General features: G+C 35.5%; 1 protein-coding gene across 48 annotated transcripts in view; it reads right to left on the bottom strand.

Moving 5' to 3' along the window:
- LOC127850679 (uncharacterized) overlaps positions 1 to 23,345 on the bottom strand; it is a 272,021-nt gene that overhangs the window by 195,633 nt on the left and 53,043 nt on the right. For 3 of the 48 annotated variants that reach the window (XM_052383882.1, XM_052383885.1, XM_052383883.1), the window contains exon 1: positions 15,604 to 16,150. The exons of the other annotated variants lie outside the window; for them this stretch is intronic. In XM_052383882.1, coding sequence (XP_052239842.1) covers positions 15,604 to 15,941 — 338 coding nt within the window. In that variant the 5' untranslated portion in view covers positions 15,942 to 16,150. Of the gene's footprint in view, positions 1 to 15,603; positions 16,151 to 23,345 lie in introns of those variants that run through there. 48 annotated transcript variants of the gene reach the window in all.

The raw sequence follows: 23,345 nt of genomic DNA, 5'->3' as shown, positions 1-23,345 counted from the left end.
TATATACACAAAGCAAATATGTGAATTGATAGTTAATGTGAATATCTACACGCAAAACAAATGCACAAAAGTCTGTGTAGGAAATTATTGTAATAGTTAACAACTATTTAATCAATTCTACTGCGATATTTACGCAATAATTTACATATTGGTAAATTTTTACTTTAAAATAACTATAAAGTACTCAACTGCAAGTCAGACACCTGTCATTCAAAACAAATTTTGTAAAATTGACAAAATATTCATTTGTATTCTTCACATTGTAGTAGTAGTTTAGCAGTAGTTTTTTTATGTTATTTACATTTATCTTATTATATCTAAAAGTGTTTGTTTGTTATGCTTGAACAAAATGTTTGTTTCCATTTATCCGACTGATTTTTTTGTGCCTTCTCTGAACGTTTAGCCTTCTAGATTGATTTGTTATCATGTTTGCTATATTCATTCATATTCACCAAGTTTGGGGTAAAAAATAACTTGTATAGTGAGTAACTCGTAGAAACTCGTAATTGAAAGTACAAAGAAACACTCTTTGGCCGAACTATATACCAATCCTAATTGGTTCGGCGATATGATTATGAACAAATATCGTTTTTGACTGAACCGTATTAATAAAACATTCAAATACAATAAGCACACATATATCGTTTTCGAAAAGAGTATATAGAACAAGAAAACACACAAAACACATGTGGCAACTTCATCCTTTAACGTATTCTCCTAAATGTGCATTATATGTGTTATATTTTTTTAAGTTTAAAGTCCCCGTCGCTTTTTTGTTTCAATAAAATGTATGCAACAGTCTTTGACATTTTTCCAACTTCTGTTGTGAAGGTCATTCTCACTTTCAATACATGCAAGTAATGATTTTTTCCCTGGTAATTTACCAATTATCAAAAAACGATCTAAGTGTCTGTGAACAGCTCCTGTTTTCGTCTTCACTCCGTTGCTTTTTGGCTGCTTGTTTTGTTCTCCTGGTATTTGAAGTACCCTTTTCTGTACATGGATAATAAAACACCATATGACGTCGCTAACTGCCATGTGTAAGATATCCATATTAAATATATATACTTCAGTACAATTTTTCATAGCAAAATTACGACAAAAGCGTCCAGGTACTTACGGCACCTGATAATGACATCGATGTCACACGACAAATTTGGAAACATTATTTTGCCTAATGAATCAAACAATTACATGTAAGCCAATCATGTTCTAAGAAACATAAGAAACTTGGAGATACATAACTTAAATGCATTCACATGTGTATGCATACCTTTGTCTGTTATTTTTGGTTGACTGGTGCTGGGAAGCAGAGTTTCAAGATCTTCAGTATTTTCATTTTCTGATAATTCAGAAGAATATTGTTCATCTTTCGTGTAAATCACAAGATCAAAAATTATATATAGTTTATAATATAACAATGATGGAAACAACCGAAGCACACCAAAAAAATATGCAGTTAGTGCATTGAAATTGAAAAATTAGAAGTAGCCAATGTAAACCTTACTGAGCACAAAATGAGTGTAGACTTTAAATTCCGCCTTACCTGGTCGTCTCCGATAAAAAGAATTACCTTGCATAACACAAGTATATTTCAGAAAATGTTTGTAATTCTTTTTATCACTTCAGATAATCAAGTTCGGTAATGAGCCCATTATTAACATTAAGTTTACTGTATGAATTTAACACTAAAAATGCGACATACCTACAATACATTCGTCGTCCACATCAATATCGTCTAGCAAATTGACAGAATTTCTGGTAATTTGTCCACTTTCCATCATCATGAGCAGCTTGCTGACTTTGGCAACCTGCATGGTTCCATCTGGTAATCTGTAGAATTATCTATGTACCCGAATGTCGTGACCAAGAAATTTAGCTAGAATGTCTATTTCATTTTCAGACAAGTTAAAAAGCTGAGTCATTGTGGCAATATGTTTCCTTAACTTTGTAGAACGAAGCCTTTTCGGATGTTCAGCTCCACAGTCAATTGCAATTGAACGTAATACATCTGTCCCACGAATATGCGATGATGCAGATTTTGTTGGGAAAAGATATTTACTATTTAAACAGTTTGTTAGAGAATTTCTGCTGCGTATGAGCAGGTCGATATTTTCTTTCACCTGTCTTGGAAACAGTACTGCAGCTATTTCGACCTCGTTTTGCAATAATCTCTGTACGGTAAAAATAACGGCACAGGTTTTTTCCAGTTTTGTTAAACATCCATCTAATTCTCCATCGTCATTTGTCGATTTGTTTTTTTAATATTCTTCGACTGTCATTTTTGACACATCGCCTTATCGTTTCGATTAAACACAAGCAGATTTCAGACAATTTATGCCATGCTTGCCTTTTCTCGCAATTACTTGCTGATTCTTGTAAGGTATTTGCATGTGTTTCTGCTTCATGTCGTAAGTATTCAGACATTACTTTGACATCATTTGCCAATGGCAACAGTTCTTTCTGACTGTTCTGCTTAGCCTCATGAAGTGTTCTTAAGGCATTGGAAGACACGTCATCCGTCCAATTTATTTGAAATAGTTTGGAAAGCTCCTCAGCCCTTGTTTGCAGATCCTGGTTGTTTGTTTCGATTCCTTTCGAAATTAGAATTTTTAGACATTTCTGAAGCGTTTTGCCAATCTTTAAGGCTAATGATGGTGTAGCATAAGTGTTGGTGTTTCCGTCGAAGCCTGCAACGTTTTTGCAAGATTGTGTAATAAATTTGAAAGCATCTGGATACATGAAATTCTCCAAAGACTTTTCAACATTGCCTGAACATGATCGCATGTCTTTCAGCAATCTACCAACTTCTCTTAACTTCTGTCTAATATAATTGTGTTGCTCTTCATCATGGCCCCTTTTTGTACAGAGTTTTTCACCGAATGCAAGGATTGTATTATCACTTTTGACTTTGCGACTTATTTCGTCGTTTCTCATGGACTCGATTACTCGTCTTAAAATAGTGCTTCCTTCTTTTGATTTTGGTAATAGCAGGCTGCTCTCTAAAGCGAGTCGTTTTCTTGATCCCGCCGCATTTGTAAACTTACATTTTTGAGTGTGCCTCCACAGGATTTTCTTCGGGTAATACCAATAACAGTAAGGACAAGGTCCATACTCGTCTGCAGCTACGCGTTGATTGTGACGTTGTCTGTATGACACAAACAGCTGTCCTTGGCCATCTCGCAATACTTAAACATTATGGAGATGGTTCCCAACGTTCCTTATTTTATCATACATTTTTTTATTTTCTGCTGAATTTTCCGTATTTAATAGATCTTTCACATCTTGCCCATCTTTATGCTGCGAAAGCAAATGTTTTTTTTCAGTTTTGTTTGAGCCTTTTCGCAAAACATGCAATAAAATCTCTTATCGTAATGTCTGTATTCACTGTTATTTGTTTAAGCGATGGTGATGTTGGTTTTGTGTGCCTCTGCGGATGATTCGTCACGTTCACGAGATTGCAAGGATTCAACAGGAGGTAGTGTTGACGCTGTCTTCTTTTGAAATCTTTGAATGTTTGGTATGAGTTCGACAACTATCGACTCATCTGACGATGCATCGCCTTCTTCCGGAATATAGTCTTTGTCATTGTCACTATCCTGTAAAATAAAGTTGTTTTCCTGTGTGTGAGATCATATAAAAATATGAAAATATCACAACATCATAATTTGTTGTTGGTGAACTACATCCATAAAAATGTGTAAGTGTAACATAACACTTACCAGAATGCATGTCTTAATTACAGTTCGATACTAGAGCTTGAAAAAAATCGGAACTATATATAATCTTAAATTAAATGTTTAAATTTGTGTACTGTATTGCAATCACAAAATCGTTATAAGTTTACGTACATCGATATCCGATGATTCACTGTTCAACATATTTTCTGCTGCATCTTGTGAATTGTACTCGTGTGCAGTGTCGCTATGTTCTTTAGTTTCGGTACTCTGCAACACAATTCAATAAGACAATAATAGAGTAAGATTCATACATCCACGTTCCTTAGTATCAGTTGAAATTGCAATTCTTTAGTAGCAGCATTTTCAATTGATATCATCACTCATGTGGCTTTTTATTATGATGTAGAAAATCTAAGTGACATGAGAATTTTGTGTAAATGTTTGCAACCGATGGTATAATACAAGTTTAATTCACCTTCGTCCAAAATAGTTTACTTTTGCTTATCTTACATCACATGTTTTATTTTTTGCCGTTCACTGTCATTGGGGAAGATTTGAAACAGATTGATAACTTGTTTTGTCGACATAATAACAAACTGAAAAACACCCATAAAACATTTTTAAAGGTTGCATTTAAATGATCAATTTCAACAAAACGGTTTCAAATTTAACATATCTTTGATTATTTATCTTGAACGTATCAAGCTTGTTTAAAGATTGGCTGAATACACCGACGTAGTAAGTCTTAACATATACCAGGTTGTTCCAAACATGTTATCAAAGTTCAAAAAAGTATACAAGGAATATTTTTTTACAGATACTAATAAGACAAAATGTATGCACGGTTAAATGATAGGTATTGTACTTCTCTGGACAAATGTGTTGGAAGAAAAAAGAACTGGTGAACGGACTGTGGTTCACGGTAAATCCTGTATGTATTGTGCGGTGGTTGGTGTAAAATGAACTATCCTTTCTTACCCATGTCAGAATGTATCGTATAGCAAAATATCGAGTAGATGCTATTGTTTTTTTGTCGTTAAGATAAAATATCAACCAATGACCATATGTAACACGCAAGTTAAATTTCTTAATGTCTCAGAGTTTCATACACAGTAATTGGCAGCGTATAAGTCTTACACTGAAAATAAAAATTAATGATATTACACTTCTTGGATAAGCGTGATAACGTTTTTGTGATTATGATGAAGTCGATGTTTATAAACTACAGTGGTTAATACACATGCGCACCAGTTTCATTGACAGGTGTAAATTCTAAATTATAGTGTATATGAAGATTTTGAAAGACAAGTAGTTCAAAGTCACTACAACTGGTAAACAATATTTTATTCTTTTAAAATTCGCATAACATGTTAATATAATGATCATCGACGTACGTGTTATGTTAAGCCCAAATACCAATTAGCATCACCCGGAATAAATATTGGCACAATATAATTTAAGGCAAAATTACGCCTATTTCACTGAAGACTAAACCAAACCAGAAAATACGCCTTTACATAAAAGCGCTTTTTAATAGTAATTAAAAATTATAAACATAATTAAAAAACTTACCTTAGTTTAATGCGTTTGTTCGCTCGAAACTCCATTTTTCCAACTGACTTTCACTAAATGATATAAATACCGAGTGTATGATTTTTAAACAGCGCAACCGGGGAACTGTTATAAGCCTGGATACACACTCGATTGTAATATGGTCAAGATTTGTGTATATTTTGTGCATGCCACAAACCCGCTAATCGGGGAAGGCGTTGGATTTCTAATATAAATTGACAGTTTGGTATTTCATTCACGTAGATTAGAGATTTTCGCCTAAAACCAACCGGGGAATTCCCAGGTTGGTAGGTGTTCCCCGGTTTGTTGGTGTGTATTCATACGATTTTCCCCGGTTGGTAGGTTTTACAAACTCACACACACACACACACACACACACACACACATACAATGACAGACAGGCCAAAAACAATATACCCCCGATCTTTCGATCCGGGAGCATAAAAACAAGAATACAATTAAAAAAAGAAAAAAAGTAACCCTCAATTGGGCTCGAACCACTGACCACTGGAGCCCTGGAGTAAAAGTCTATAGCTTAGACCAATCGGCTATCCTTGCTAATAAAATTAGCAATATATAAGGACAACATCATGACTATAACTCTCCAAATTATTCAATCATTTGCATGTCGTTGCAACGCTTTATAATTTTCAGGTTTTTAAATCGTCAAAAGATGCATATAATGGATATTTTAGAGCATGGTAAATGTCCAGTAGTACTGTTTCCTCACAAATATCATAGCTACAACAAATATTTGCAAATCTGAAGCAATTTTTAAAAATTCTGTCAATTTACCAAAACGTGAAAATGCCTCTTTAAAACAAAACAATCAGAAATCAAACATGTCTTCTACTGTGCACAAAAAACACAAGGTTTAATGTAAATCTATTTCATAATTACCCTATTAGCTAAAATACCTCTGATATACAAGAGTACTACAGTACAGCCAACGCTGAACAAACATATTTCGCGATCCGCGGCAGCAAGGCTAAACGAGTTGATGCCGCGTCAGCTGTTGAAGCCGCGGCAGTATGCGGCGGCAAGTCGCATTTTGCCGCCGTGATTCGCATCTGTCCGCCGAGGCAAGCCGCGATCCGCGATATAACGCCGAGTCGATGCGCATCATAACATAAAAATCTTTTTAAAATGATTAGTAAGTCAATACATTTTAAAAGAACAATTATACTAATATTTAAAACAATAATAAATTTAATGAATCTATTACTGCATACTTACTATTTTTCCTGTCGCTGCTCATAACCCGATAATAAAGTATAGTCCAGTTTTAAAGCAAATTCTGGAAATATTTACAATACAAGATGCGTTTGTGAAACACAATGTCCCCCTATATGATGTTTGACCTTGTAGGATGACCTTGACCTTGACCCTTCACCACTCAAAATGTGCAGCTCCATGAGATACACATGCATTTCAAATATAAAATTGCTAGCTTCAATATTGCAGAAGTGACATTACATGAGCAATTTTGACACATATATTTGACCTTGAAGGATGACCTTGACCTTGACCTTTCACCACTAAAAATGTGCAGCTCCATGAGATACACATGCATGCCAAATATCAAGTTGCTATCTTCAATATTGCAAAAGTATTCATAAAATTAGCAATTTGGGCCACATATATTTGACCTCTGACCTTGAAGGATGACCTTGACCTTTCACCACTCAAAATATGCAGCTCCATGAGATACACAGGCATGCCAAATATCAAGTTGCTATTTTCAATATTGCAAAAGTACTTATAAAATGAGCGATTTTGGCCACATATATTTGACATCTGACCTTGAAGGATGACCTTGACCTTTCACCACTCAAAATGTGCAGCACCATGAGATACATATGCATGCCAAATATCAAGTTGCTATCTTGAATATTGAAATACTGCAAAAGTGTACATTAAATGAGAGATTTTGACCCATATATTTGACCTTTGACCTTGAAGGATGACCTTGACCTTGACCTTTCACCACTCAAAATGTGCAGCTCCATGAGATACATATGCATGCCAAATATCAAGTTGCTATCTTCAATATTGCAAAAGTTATTGCAAATGTTAAAGTTGGCGCAAACCAACCAACCAACAGACCAACCAACCAACAGACCAACAGACAGGGCAAAAACAATATGTCCCCCACTACTATAGTGGGGGACATAAAAAGTTCTCATGAATTTCAAAGAATACAAACATTCGCCATTTTTTCATAAGTGTCAAATAAAGTTTGCATTTGTTTCTATTTAAAGATGTGATGAAATAACGTCCCATCGGGGCGTTTTTTTTCCACTGAACACGTGTAAATCGCCTGACATGATATTAATGTTTTTATACAAGACAAAATACACCCACACTTTCCATGCGAAGGTCTACATGTCTGCATAATTTTTGTCTGCTTTTGAGACAAAGGAGACAAAGCACTGTTTATTTGACGCTAGAATTTAATTGTTAATGTTGTGTTAACATTAAAATTCGGAAGATTGTTTTGGATTACAAATTGAATAATGCTCATTTGAGAATTGAACGAAACATTTACAGTTGTGCATAATTAATTAAATGATAATTTGTAAAGGCGCATTACGTGTCAAATATATTTGAAGACGTGATATTATATAAACAGTCTACAAAGCATCAAATACAAATCATATCCGCTTATTAAAACGTGAAAATAATAACTATTAAAGTAGCGTAAATCTAGGCTTCGACGCTTCACAAATGTACATGTAGGTGTATATCTTTGCACTCGATCCGCCGCGAACGTATGCGGCGGATTTATTCCACGAAAGTACGCGAGGTTAATACAGACTCGGCGTCGTTGCGCATATCGATGCCGCGTGCCTTGGTGATACGCCCCGTGAACACACGACACAGCGGCCGAGTACTAACGTTCTGGCCGTGGCGTGACCGAGGATTATGTATGTTCCCCGTTAGCTGTACTGTTTATACTACAATTAAGTTCTGTAAAGTTTGAATTGAAACCCACTTTAAAACCTCTTGTTTGTATGATGCCTGGTTATTAATGACACTGGCTAACACCATAACAGACAATTTTTAACTCCCATGAATAAGAACTACTAATCATTGTGTATTGACCAACAAACAATAGTAAACAAAGATTTATTGAAGAGTGTGAGCATGCCTCACAAGTATATGCTCATCAGATAGGCAATACATTATCTTAAAACCAATATTCCCAGAAATGGACCAGTTAAAAAGTGAAAACAAAAGAAACACTGACTTTGTCTTTTTACCAAGGAGAATGAAAATGGATGAAAAATACCTGTCTTTTTTATCATTGAGCTTTATTACCAAACATAATATTAATATCATTTCAGGCATTAAAAAGTAAAAGAGCTTAAAATAAATCTGAACAGACAGACCCAAGCGAAAAAAACAAGGGCTGTTTATAAAACATGCATGCCCCCCTATATGGGCTATAAGTTGTAGTAGCAGCCATTGTGTGAATACGTTTTTGTCACTGTGGGTGGTGGTGGTGGTGGTGGTGGTGGTGGTGGTGGAGTAGTAGTAGTAGTAGTAGTAGTAGTAGTAGTAGTAGTAGTAGTAGTAGCAGTAGCAGTAGCAGTAGCAGTAGCAGTAGCATAGCAGCATTTGGTATCTCTGCTGTAAAATGAGATTTTAAATGAATTAAAGGGAGGCAAATGCTGTAATAAAAAGAACATGCATACACGGTAGTTGTTTCCCTTGTTTGAACCATGCTAAATCCTTAAAATGCCTATTTCCAGTAACTGTGACCTTCACCTGTGACCTTGACCTTTGACCTAGTGACCTCAAAATCAATAGGGTCATCTGCGAGTCATGATCAATGTACCTATGAAGTTTCATGATCCTAGCCCCAAGCGTTCTTGAGTTATCATCCGGAAACCACCTGGTGGACGGACTGACCGACCGACAGACCTACCGACCGACCGACATGAGCAAAGCAATATACCCCCTCTTCTTCGAAGGGGGCATAATAAAGTGTGACTACTGCTATATGCCCGCTTTCATGGTCAAAATGAACTTATAATTTATGAACTGTACCATTTAAACAAGAAACCAGGCGATGTCACAAAACAATGTTTCAGCACATAGGAATTCAATTGATATAATTGTACACTCCCAAGTACATTTAAACATTTCAGAAAAAAAATCCTCTTTCAAAATAAAGTAAACAAGTGAAGACAGATTTTATTTATCATGGTGACACTGACCGTGACGTACATCTGACTGAAATGGGAAGCTAGATCTGCATTTAAGCAACCAAAGCACACAATTTCAGCACAAAACCTCCATCATATTCATGGGAAGAAAACTGCATCTTAATCAAATATCAAATGTTTCCATGAAGACAAAATAACTTCACAATAAGCCATAACAAGAGCTGTTTGTAAAACATGCATGCCCCCCCCCATATGGGCTGTCAGTTGTAGTGGTAGCCATTGTGTGAATACGTTTTTTGGCACTGTGACCTTGACCTTTGACCTAGTGACCTGAAAATCAATAGGTGTCATCTGCTAGTCATGATCAATGTACCTATGACGTTTCATGATCCTAGGCATAAGCTTTCTTGAGTTATCATCTGGAAATTATTTTACTGTGTCAAGTCACCGTGACCTTGACCTTAAACCTAGTGACCTGAAAGTCAATAGGGGTCATCTGCAAGTCATGATCAATGTACCTATGAAGTTTCATGATCCTTGGCGAAAGCGTTCTTGAATTATCACCCGGAAACCATTTTACTATTTCGGGTCACCGTGACCTTGACCTTCGACCTAGTGACCTGAAAATCAATAGGGGTCATCTGCGAGTCATGATTAATGTACCTATGAAGCTTCATGATCCTAGGCATAAGCGTTCTTGAGTTATCATTCAGAAACCATTTTACTATTTCGGGTCACCGTGACCTTGACCTTTGCACTAGTGACCTTAAAATCAATAGGGGTCATCTGTGAGTCATGATCAATGTACCTATGAAGTTTCATGATCCTAGGCATAAGTGTTCTTGAGTTATCATGTGGAAATTGTTTTACTATTTCGGGTCACCATGACCTTGACCTTTGACCTAGTTACCTGAAAATCAATAGGTGTCATCTGCAAGTCATGATCAATGTACCTATGAAGTTTCATGATCCTAGGCATAAGCGTTCTTGAGTTATCATCCGGAAACCATATTACTATTTCTGGTCACCGTGACCTTTGACCTCAAAATCAATAGGGGTCATCTGCGAGTCATGATCAATGTACCTATGAAGTTTCATGATCCTAGGCATAAGCGTTCTTGAGTTATTATCCGGAAACCATCTGGTGGACGGACGGACATACAGACGGACGGACCAACATGTGCAAAACAATATACCCCCTCTTCTTCGAAGGGGGGCATAATAAGCCATGTGAAAAACACATATGATGTGATCTACATAGTAAAATTGGTATCTTCCTAAACTATTTGTTTTTAAATCAAAGAACTTAGAAAGGAAACAAAATGTAATATTCTTAAAAACCAAATTAGTATTTTCATATAGTGATTCTTTTTTCGATGATACGGTCATATCTGGATAGAGTACCCACATGGAACCTAACTAGCATGACACTATGTCAGTTGGTAATCCAAGTTGCATCATGGCCAGTGCAATTATTCATAATCATGTTTCATGTTTATGGTTTTACTATCAATATTTGACCCAACATTCTTCCAACAGTTCTTTAAGTTGGCAGAAATGTTAGTCGTGATGAGTAGATGGCACCTTATTCTGTTTAGGTCAGTAGGTCAAGAGCATCTAGTGTTATAGCCATTTCATTGTTTCTGAACAATATCTCATTCATCTTTTACCCTACAGTTCTCATGTTTGGTAAAAAAAGGTTTGCAATGAAGTGTTGATGACCTCTATTTTTTTGTAGATCAACATATCTAGGTCAATGTCATCCAGTGCTATGATATTGTAATGATTTTTTGCCAGAAGAGCTTATGTCATGGCGGGCTTCCTTCTAAGTGAGTCCTTATGTCGTCTGTTAGACAATACTGTTTTGAAAATGCTTTGATACGTACATGTAGGTCATGGTCTATCCTAGATTCTAGCATGTAACAGCCACATTATACTGCTGGCTATCAAAACAGTTGCATCAACATAAGTTATAACGGTTACAACAACGCCAACAGTAGATTCAAACATACATTAGTATGTGCATTGTTTGCATTGTTTTGCAAGGTTATGATGTTGGCTGCATGAAAACTTCAGGGTTACATATGCCTGGTAATTGATGATGTTGGCTCGTACTAAGAACTCAACTCCTTTAGTTTATAATTAGTGTATGTCAAATTTGATGATATATGTTTCCAAAATTCTTGCCTAAACTTTCAGCTAAAAAGGTTGGCTTTTAGATGATCATCACAAATATGTGTTTGTTTTTAAGTTGTGAGAGTAGCTCACACTAATGAAGAGACGCAGTTTTTCAAGCCAGTTTGCTTTTAAATAAGCTAGAAACGATAACTGCAGGTCAGTCTGCTGTTTGCTAAGCTAGGGACAATAACCAATGCCTGTCTTCACTACCTGCAGTACAATTATGCAGTCAACGAATGCTAAAAGCGTCTGCTCTACTACTGCAGTGTGTATTTAATCAATAGTGTTTAACAGCTTGTAAGACGACATTGGCCAGTCAAGTGTTTATCATTAAAATCTGTGATATTAGCTGCTTTCATGGAATACGGGGCTTAATGCATGTGAAATAAGATTAGCCTGTGCACACTGATTAGCCTCTGCAATGCGCACAAGCTAATCAAGGACGATATTTCTGATTTGATGGTGTTTTTTGTTTAAAGACATTCACTGGTACTGTAATGAAAATTACTGCATATGCATTTAGCCCTGTTTTCCCAAAATGAAGATTAAATTATCTTTTTATTAATGATAAGAAAAAAAAACACATCTCGAACTGTGCTTTAAGACACACTCTTTATAAATGTGAATGGGTTGTGTTCATTTCAAACTTGAGATAAAAAAAGCTATACTATAATTTTTAAAACTGAGTTGCGTCTAAGATTATACAACAGCGAACAACTTCAGTGCCTTCAGCGCTTTGACTATTTGTGCTATGCACACAGATTAACATGTAAGTTGAAAAACATTAACTTTAAGTTTATTAGTTTGTGTTTAACACATTTGGAAAACAATTATGAGCTATGAGACATTTGCCCTGTCTTTTATGATACAGCACCAGAACTCACTGCTTAGAAAATGCATAATCCTGTCATCCCGTTTTTTATGAAAATACTTCTAGATCAATTTGTCAGACCTGCCACAGCTTTCATTACTTCTGTGGTAGTTAAAAGAGTTATATTAAGATGACTTTTTTGAACTTAGCCCTTTTTGATGTTAAAAATGTTGAACCACATATGGAATTTATCCATAGGAAGGGTTGCTGTTCATCAAATGACCTAGGTTCTTATACCTGAGCATAGTTACTTCAGTTTTTCTTTCACATAATTTAGCTGTTAATAAATATAATGAAATACAATTTTTTTTAAATTAAATATAAACAACAAAAGCTATACAGTGATGGGTACTAAAGCCTTTGAAAATAACTTGTCCATTTGTGCTGAAAAATGCTTCAAAATTGATTAGTGTTTCAGAGCTCCAGATAAGGTTTTGTGAAATTCTTAAATTCTTAACTCTGAAATTTTATTCTTAACGTTACTACTAAGTTTTGGAAAATAATTCTTTTTTTTTTCTAAATGACCTAAAAATAAATAATAATGGTTATTTTCATGCAAAACAAGATGTGTTTGTGAAACACAATGTCCCCCTATATGATGTTTGACATTGTAGGATGACCTTGACCTTGTGAAGGATGACCTTGACCTTTCACCACTCAAAATGTGCAGCTCCATGAGATACACATGCATGCCAAATATCAAGTTGCTATCTTCAATATTGCAAAAGTATTAATAAAATAAGCGATTTGGGCCACATATATTTGACCTCTGACCTTGAAGGATGACCTTGACCTTGACCTTTCACCACTCAAAATGAGCAGCTCCATGAGATGCACATGCATGCCAAATATCAAGTTGCTATCTTCAATATTGCAAAAGAATTCATAAAATGAGCGATTTTGGCCACATAAAATTGACCTCTGACCTTGAAGGATGACCTTGACCTTGACCTTTCACCACTCAAAATGTGCAGCTCCATGAGATACACATGCATGCCAAATATCAAGTTGCTATCTTCAATATTGCAAAAGTATTCATAAAATGAGCGATTTTGGCCACATATATTTGACCTCTGACCTTGAAGGATGACCTTGACCTTTCACCTCTAAAAATGTGCAGCTTCATGAGATACACATGCATGCCAAATATGAAGTTGCTATCTTCAATATAGCAAAAGGTATTGCAAAATGTTAAAGTTGGCGCAAACAGACAGACCAACAGACAGACCAACAGACCAACAGACAGACCAACAGACAGACCAACAGACAGGGCAAAAACAATATGTCCCCCACTACTATAGTGGGGGACATAAAAATCAAAATAAACATACTAGCAATTTTATTTATGCGAGTTCAACAGTGTCTTTTTAGTATTATACAATGTTATTTTTTAAATACCTTCATATGCCCAAACTGTGCTCACCGGTGAAAATAACACATTTTCGAAACTACGGATTATTATCAAGATTTACTTCAAGATTTATATATATTTTTTATGATCTGTGGCACCTTGTGAGTATCCTACGTCATGGCCCCAAAAATGATTAACATATGTGGCACTTCCGCCGTTATGTTATCTAGTGGCTCTCAAAGTTCGTTTAAGTTGCGTTGTGTAATTTTTTGTTTTGACTTAAATGTCCCCAGGTTCGTAGATTACTCATCAGTTTGCAAAATAAGGCAACAAGTCTTTTTGTAGCATATAACAACTTTTATTCTTGATTAAATGTTTATATATATATATTGTATTGTAAATGTATCTTATTCTTATTTGTATATAATTCTTCTTTAAGAAATTGAGACAAGAAATGATCAGTAAAGAAATAAACAAGATACTCCAACACAAAATATAATCCGTCCAGAAAAACAAATGTCCAAATGTCCGTCTCTCTTGCACTATCCCGTGAAGCCAGAAATTTGGATATTCACTTGTGCGCTACCACAAAGGTTCGGCTCGCTGCCTTGCCTCGCTTGGCTCGAATAAAGGTTTCAACACGGTCCGTTTTATACAAAAAATGGTAACCTTGGCGCTGACCTACTTGTTTTAGGGAGTAAACAGCGTTATCCATCACTTTGACACAAACTCATAACCATAAAAAATATAACTATAAACGGGATATAACAATGTCCATCACTTTTTGGTCGTTAAATTATTTCTTACTATATACAGCTGTAGGCTTATTTAACCTGTCTATATAAGCTGTTTATATAAGCAGTTCGTGTATAATTAATACTTTATTGACCGCTAGATATGGTCAAATGTACGTCATTCTTGTCTTAAATGTATTTCTTCCATGACCATGCATCTCACGTTACTAGAATGGTGATGACTAAACAGAAAAAGTGTTACAGATCACGAGTGAATTAAAAACGATATTCCATCGAATCCAATAAATTTTCTTTTTATTTTATGTTTTTTTCACTGTTTATTTACATTTTAAAGAGTTTAACTGGAGAATTTCGCTGGAACAGTGAAGTCATTTTGTCGAAAAAATGACATCATTTTGTTCATTGAATTGTATTGAGGCACGCCACAGGAGAAAATGGTAACTTTTCAGCGAAAGGGAAACAGCTGTATATTATTTTCTTGAAAAAGGGGCATAAAAGAAACAGAAGATTTGCGCCACTTGTGAAAATATAGTTTCTTTGATCACTCATGAAATAACAAACGATCTTACACTCCCATGAACAAATATCCTCTATGTTTCAGTTGCCAAAGCCACAAGTAAACATATTGATTTTGTTTCTTTTCTCATTCAATACTTATGATCAAGAGTCTTTTAATTGTAATTAAAGTGTTTAACGGAAAATTTTAAGGTCATAATGACAGCGAAAGAACCTTAAAAAACATCATTTCACAGAAAAATGTTTAAGTCATCAATACTTCTGACATTTTTTTTGCTGTTTGAAATGATGAGTTTCAACATTTAAATATATCTCCCTATATAAGCATATATAATAATTCTTAATTTAAAGACCCGTTAGTGGGTTTGAAAATGAACATGAACTTTGATTTAACGACTCTTTCTTTGAATTTACATCGTGATGGGTATGTGTTTAAAAGTCTAACTTTTTGTAAATAATATTTTTTAATCATATTGTAATAATAACTTAACAGCTGAAGAGTACATACCTGTGCTGATCAGATACACACTGAGGGCAGCACAGCTGTTTGTGCAGGTTGCAGAATTGGTCAATTTTATGGTCCTTATGAACATCACAAATTTGTAGAAAATCCACCACCTTTTTTGAAACTGGCCATTTCTCTATATTTTTTTTTCCAAATGTTGTATGTTTAGCCAACAATTTACCATGTAAATCAATACAGTTTCCACAATAAAACCGATCACATTGTTTACAATAGAAATCAGCACTTGTCTCAACATTATTCTGGTCTTCACAGGCATTACAAATATAGTCCTTCACTTCATGCGAACCCAGCTCAACTGAAGACTGAGAACTTGTTGCCATTTTATAAATTAACTGGTTTTAACAAAGTCACTTTCTGACACTATAATTACAAACAAACCTGCATCAGTATAGAAACATAATATACATACATATATATTATATACTTTTTACATTTGATCAACATTTAACACTTTTAACATGAAAATTGCATGTGAACTTGTAAAACATTGTTTAACGTTTAATCTGAAAAGCTCTTTGCGGCACAGTTTTGTGGGACTGGTGACCAGCCTCACTACGTCACAATGTAAACTGTCACGTGAGAACATGTACAGTGTCAGTTTACTTTAAACCTACTGGAATGAAATTGTAAGAAGTGCATTGCATAAACTGCTAATTTAAACTGACTTAAAGCATAGAAGTCTACAATGAAGATAGTTTCGAAACATAAAGTACAAATTACTGCCAGGTTAATAAGAATGGTACATTTCATTTAAAACTAGTTCCAGATTGGCTATGTTATGACATTTGAACTTGAATTGTGACTTTGACATGGGTCTTTGTAAAGAATACTTGTTAAACAATACAATATAGTCACTACTTATACAGAATGTAAAATTCTGCCTCATATGCTAGCCAAACTTACTTAAAGGGACATTTTCACGTTCGGTAAATTGACAAAATTAAACAAAAATGTTTCAGTTTTGCAAATTTTAGTTGTAGTTATGATATGTATGAGGAAGCAGTAATATGAACAATTACCGTGCTCTAAAATATTCATTATATGCATCTTTTGACAATTTAAAAATGTGAACATTATCAAGCGTAGCAACGCAAAACAATTGAATAATTTGCAGAGTTCTGCTGCTGTCGTTTTATTTTGTGAAACTACGAGGATTGCTTATATAAAGTTTAAAATATAACAACCATAGTATGAGCATGGATGGCAGAGTGGGCTAAGCGATAAACTTTTACTCCAGGGGTCAGTGATTCGAGCCCTGGAGTTGAGCTTTACTTTTTTATTTCTTTAATTTTTTTCTAGTTTTTTAACTAGAGCTTTTTGGATCCAATGTTTACATTTATCAATATAAAGCATTTAATGACAAATTTCAATACATGCACACATCTTTGAGAAGGTCTCTTTAAAGAACAGCGTTTTATGGATTGGTTTCATATATTTTACATATGACCTTGAACAGTGACTTTAACCTTTGACCTAGGGGCCTGGTTCTTGCACTTTATACTCTTTCAAACCATGCTTGTTTATTCTACCCAATAATAAGAAAATCTAATTGCTGTGGAGAAAGTGTTTTCATTTTGTCTAGTACAATGACCTTGACTTTTGACCTAGGGCAGAGTTCATATGAAATGTTGGTGTACCGATGACTGCAGTCAACGATTTTCAGGGATGTTGTCTGCTAAAATGGGGATGCCAAGCAAATGTCGAGATGTGTGAGCACTGTCTATGAATGTTTTAGAGATAACAAAAGATGTGTTTGTCAGAAACACAATGCCCCCTACGGCACCACTTTATAGCAATATATTTAATTTTGCCTTTAAGATGACCTTGACCTTGGCTTTCACCAATCAAAATGTGCAGCTCTATGAGATACACATACATAACAAATATCAAGTTGCTATCTTCAATATTGCAAAAGTTGTCGGCAATGTTAAAGTTTTCGGACAGACTGACAGACAGACATATCGACTGACGGGCAATTAACTGCTTATGCCACCCTACCGTGGGCATAAAAAGTTAGTACAAATAACATCAACATCTCTCTTTTTAGACTTGTTGAAAGTATAGCAAGTATGATGACAATTGCTTTATTTGAACTATTAAAGATAAATTTAAATTATATGCAATCATCAACACATGAATATGCTGTCAGGCCATCCTTAAAAAATTGTTTGTTTGGCATAATCCGACCCAGGTAAATTTGTGTGGGTCGGTAGGTAGAGATTTAATTTTTTTTTAGCAATTTTTTTTTTGACATTGAACTCTGACATATACCAAACTGAAGGGTAAATTATCAAATAAAGCTCCAAGTCTTCTGCCTCATGAAAGGAAATTGGTTAAGATTTTTCTGCACCGTCCGTATCACCGCACGTGTATTCCTAAGTCTATTTTTTCTATAAAGAACTTCGAAAATATAATATAATCAACGAAAAATACTTGATCCTAAAACGACAGTCCGAAAAATTGTACGCATTTTGCACATGAAATAAAATGTGAATATCGTTTGACTACAGAAAATGAAAACACGTAACAGGGCAAATACGTAATTAATATACTATGTGGTTGACATATAACTTTACAATAGCATAGTTTGTGAGTAAAAAACAACAAAGTAATTATAACATTTTAATTTCAATCAAGAACAGAAAGGTGCAACATCTTCAACATGTAACTAATTATTTAATTATCATCCTTTAATTCAGATCATTAGTCAGTAGAAATTTGTAAAGTGATCAGCTTACAAATAATTTATTGAGTGTTACGCTTCTTTTCATTTGCTTATTTTTTATACGACTTTTGCCATCGGCCGTTATATTGTAGGCAGACGACAAAATCAACTGTGTATTCCATTATCTGCGCATGAATGGCCCAATATTACCCCATAGCGAAGTAAATGTTGATTGGCAAGCTACCATATGCGCTTCAAATTGTTCATGGAAACAAAGAGAAAAATAGTTTTAAAAAACACTCCGGATAAAAATGGCGGATGTTGTCAATGAAATTTTACGTGATTTAAGCATATTCACAAAATTATATTTTTCTTAAGCCAAATTCGCTATACTTTCTCAAATGGCGAACGACAGAGCGAGCCCTATAATAGTGAGCATTTATTCCAATAATAACACGTTCGCAATGTTCGCGCTGTCGTTCGTCATTTGAGTTATTTGTGAAACTATTGAGAATTTGGCTAAAGAAAAATCTAAATTGCGAAAATGCGAAAATCGAGTAAAATTTCGTTGAAAACATCCGCCATTTTAATCCGGACTGGTTTTCTATATTTGTCTCTTTGTTTCAATGAAAGTGTTCGCAATTCAAACAGTGAATGAAACCCGGTCTGTACCCGATTAGACATTGCTTGACCTTGTTGTTAATGAAGTGCACATGGTAGCTGGCCAATCAGCATTGAGCTCGCTTACACATGACATGACATTGTCGAATGAAACGTGAGAACGGGTGGAGCTATCGGATAATATTGGTTCATTCATGCGCAGATGTTGTATAATTTTAATACACATTTAATATCGCCGTCTGCCTCCAAAATAGCGACCGGTCAAAAAGTCGTATAAAGAGATAAGCAAATGAAACAAAAACGTGACAATACCCGTCAATAAATATGTCTAAGCTGACCACTTTTTATCTTTCTACCGAATATTTACCGATCTGAATTAAAGAGTGATAATTAAATAATTAGTTATATGACGATAATATTACACATCTCTGCCGATTGCCGAATTGAATTGAACGGTGATAATTAATTAATTAATTTTTTTACTCCCAAACTATCCTGAGCAACAGCAGCGTATTTTAAATAAAGGGATACGAGAAAAACAGGAGCGGTTTAATTGTATTTAAAGTCTAATGAATTGCATATGCATATGTCAAATAAATAGGCGACTCAAATAAATACCGGTACGCGTTTTGTTCATTGCTATCTCCTTGAAAGAGCATTCAATTAAATGACGCAAATAACCGGAAAGGATAAAAAGCTGAAAGGAAAAATTTAGCGGAAAGAAGTTTCGGCGAGCAAAAAAAATTTTTTTTTGGAAAGTAACAAAAAATAACTTCAGTCGGGCCGATTTTAGTGGGTCGGTCGGGTTATGCCAATAATTTTTATGGATGGCCTCAGACCAGGGATCATATTTTCCCGCAACATCAATCGGTCTGGATTTAAATGGGGAAAAAGTGTCCGAAAAATTATATCCGAAATCATTACAAATTACGTTAAAATATATACAATTGATTTTGCCATTCATGAAGGTGGTATAATAAATGTACAAGTTAAATTCCCTTATGCATTTTTTTAAACGGAACATACGAGTTTTCTCATTATGATCATTGCTATTGCATTGTTGTTTCGTGTGCTGTTTTATCTGACTTTTTTCATCGTTGTCAATATTATCACGAGTGCGAAGAATGAGTGATTTGAATCCATGCATCTAAACTTCCGGTCGTGGGTTATTCAACAACAAACACTAAAGTAAACAAATTGTTTCGATTCTAACACGATTTTTACTAAAGATTTATACAATGTATATTATTTTTCTTGTGTACTATTTTATGTGAAGTTCCGCCCCAAAAAAATAACTTTCGGCTGTTCTGTTGATCATCCGCGAATTTCATTCATTTATTGCCGGATTATTACGCTGGTGGAAAATGTATCGAAGTAACAGTCAACCATTTAATCGTGGACGAGAACACATTTAGGACCGATAAGTGTGCTAGATATAAGCCAGTGAAATTATCGATTGATATTGACACGGGGTTATTCACGCATGACTAATCCACAACCGCGCGAATCTTCGCTGCTTGGGGTCGGGGTCATACTCGTCGGCTGACGTGCAATAAACTGGTCCTGACTGGTTTAGATACACCATATCGAGATAAGAATGTACTTAGGGTGTGTTAACATCTGCACTGTTTAATCGATTTAATGTCATGGGAATTTTAGCTAACAGAATCAGACCGACCGTTTGGGATTTTCAATCGGTCTTTCATGACCCTAATCGGTCTAGGACCGACAAAAACGAAAAAAATATGATCCCTGCCTCAGACTATCGAATTCTTATTAGGCAAGGAATACAATATCCTGATACAAATTTAATTTACAAAACAATTAAATATTAATATTATATAAACATTCTTAAATACACAGTATGATAATTGATTAATAGATCTAAAAAAACAAGGGCTGTTTGTAAAACATGCATGCCCCCCATATGGGCAGTCCATTGTACTGGCAGCCATTGAGTGAATACGACTTTTGTCACTGTGACCTTGACCTTTGACCTAGTGACCTGAAAATCAATAGGGTCATCTGCAAGTCATGATCAATGTACCTATGAAGTGTCATGATCCTAGGCAAAAGCGTTCTTGAGTCATCATCCCAAAATCATTATACTATTTCGGGTCACCGTGACCTTGACCTTTGACCTTGTAACCTAAAAATCAATAGGGGTCATCTGCGAGTCATGATCAATCTACCTATGAAGTTTCATGATCCTAGGTATATGCGTTCTTGAGTTATCATCCGGAAATCATTTTACTATTTCGGGTCACCGTGACCTTGACCTTTGACCTAGTGACCTGAAAATCAATAGTTGTCATCTGCGAGTCATGATCAATCTACCTATAAAGTTTCATGATCCTAGGCATATGTGTTCTTGAATTATCATCCAAAAATCATTTTACTATTTCGTGTCACCGTGACCTTGACCTTTGACCTAGTGACCTCAAAATCAATAGGGGTCATCTGCGAGTCATGATCAATCTACCCATAAAGTTTCATGATCCTAGGCGTATGCGTTCTTGAGTTATCATCCGGAAACCATTTTACTATTACGGGTCACCGTGACCTTGACCTTTGACCTAGTGACCTCAAAATCAATAGGGGTCATCTGCAAGTCATGATCAATCTACCCATGAAGTTTCATGATCCTAGGCGTATGTGTTCTTGAGTTATCATCCGAAAACCATTTTACTATTTCTGGTCACCATGACCTTGACCTTTGACCTAGTGACATCAAAATCAATAGGGGTCATCTGAAAGTCATGATCAATGTACCTATGAAATTTCATGATCCTAGGCCCAAGCGTTCTTGAGTTATCGTCTGACAACCACCTGGTGGACGGACGGACCGACCGACATGAGCTAAGCAATATACCCCCTCTTCTTCGAAGGGGGCATAATAACAAGGGCTGTTTGTAAAACATGCATGCCCCCCAAATGGGCTGCCAGTTGTTGTGGCAGCCATTGTGTGAATACGTTAGAAACCATTTTACTGCTTCAGGTCTGTGACCTTGACCTTAGACCTAGTGACCTGAAAATCAATATGGGTCATCTGCCAGTGATGATCAATGTACCTATGAAGTTTCATGATCCTAGGCCTAAGCGTTCTTGAGTTATCATCTGGAAACCATTTGGTGGACGGGCGGACGGACGGACCGACCAACATGTGCAAAACAATATAACCCCTCTTCTTCGAAGGGGGGGGGGGGGGGGCATAAATAGCAGAGAAATATTAAACTCATAAATTAATTAGCCATACAGACGGCTATGTTGATTAACATTTCGGTGTGTTGTAACCTTAAGAGCTCACTTTGGTGTAAACCAGATAACTTAGGAATACACACTGCCGTGCGTTTGATATGTTAGGTTACTATATACACACTGCCATGCGTTTGATATGTTAGGTTACTATATACACACTGTCGTGCGTTTGATATGTTAGGTTACTATATACACACTGCCATGCGTTTGATATGTTAGGGTACTATATACACACTGTCGTGCGTTTGATATGTTAGGTTACTATATACACACTGCCATGCGTTTGATATGTTAGGTTACTATATACTCACTGCCATGTGTTTGATATGTTAGGTTACTATATACACACTTCCATGCGTTTCATATGTTAGGTTACTATATACACACTGCCGCGCGTTTGATATGTTAGGTTACTATATACACACTGCCGTGCGTTTGATATGTTAGGTTTCTATATACACACTGCAGTGTGTTTGATATGTTAGGTTACTATATACACACTGCCGTGCGTTTGTTATGTTAGGTTACTATATACACACTGCAGTGTGTTTGATATGTTAGGTTACTATATACACACTGCCGTGCGTTTGATATGTTAGGTTATTATATACACACTGCTGTACGTTTGATATGTTCGGTTATTATATACACACTGCCAAGTGTTTGATATGTTAGGTTACTATATACACACTGCTGTACGTTTGATATGTTAGGTTACTATATACACACTGCTGTGCGTTTGATATGTTAGGTTACTATATACACACTGCCATGTGTTTGATATGTTAGGTTACTATATACACACTGCTGTACGTTTGATATGTTAGGTTACTATATACACACTGCCGTGCGTTTGTTATGTTAGGTTACTATATACACACTGCCGTGTGTTTGATATGTTAGGTTACTATATACACACTGCCGTGCGTTTGATATGTTAGGTTACTATATACACACTGCTGTACATTTGATATGTTAGGTTACTATATACACACTGCTGTGCGTTTGATATGTTAGGTTACAATTACACACTGCCGTGTGTTTGATATGTGAGGTTACTATATACACACTGCTGTGTGTTTGATATGTTAGGTTACTATATACACACTGTCACGCGTTTGATATGTTAGGTTACTATATACTCACTGCTGTGTGTTTGATATGTTAGGTTACTATATAC

Source organism: Dreissena polymorpha, chromosome 11 (genome assembly GCF_020536995.1).
Source record: "Dreissena polymorpha isolate Duluth1 chromosome 11, UMN_Dpol_1.0, whole genome shotgun sequence".
Taxonomy (NCBI): Eukaryota; Metazoa; Mollusca; class Bivalvia; order Myida; family Dreissenidae; genus Dreissena; species Dreissena polymorpha.
The sequence above is the reverse complement of the archived record's forward strand: the minus strand, read 5'-3'. Positions and strand labels throughout refer to the sequence as shown.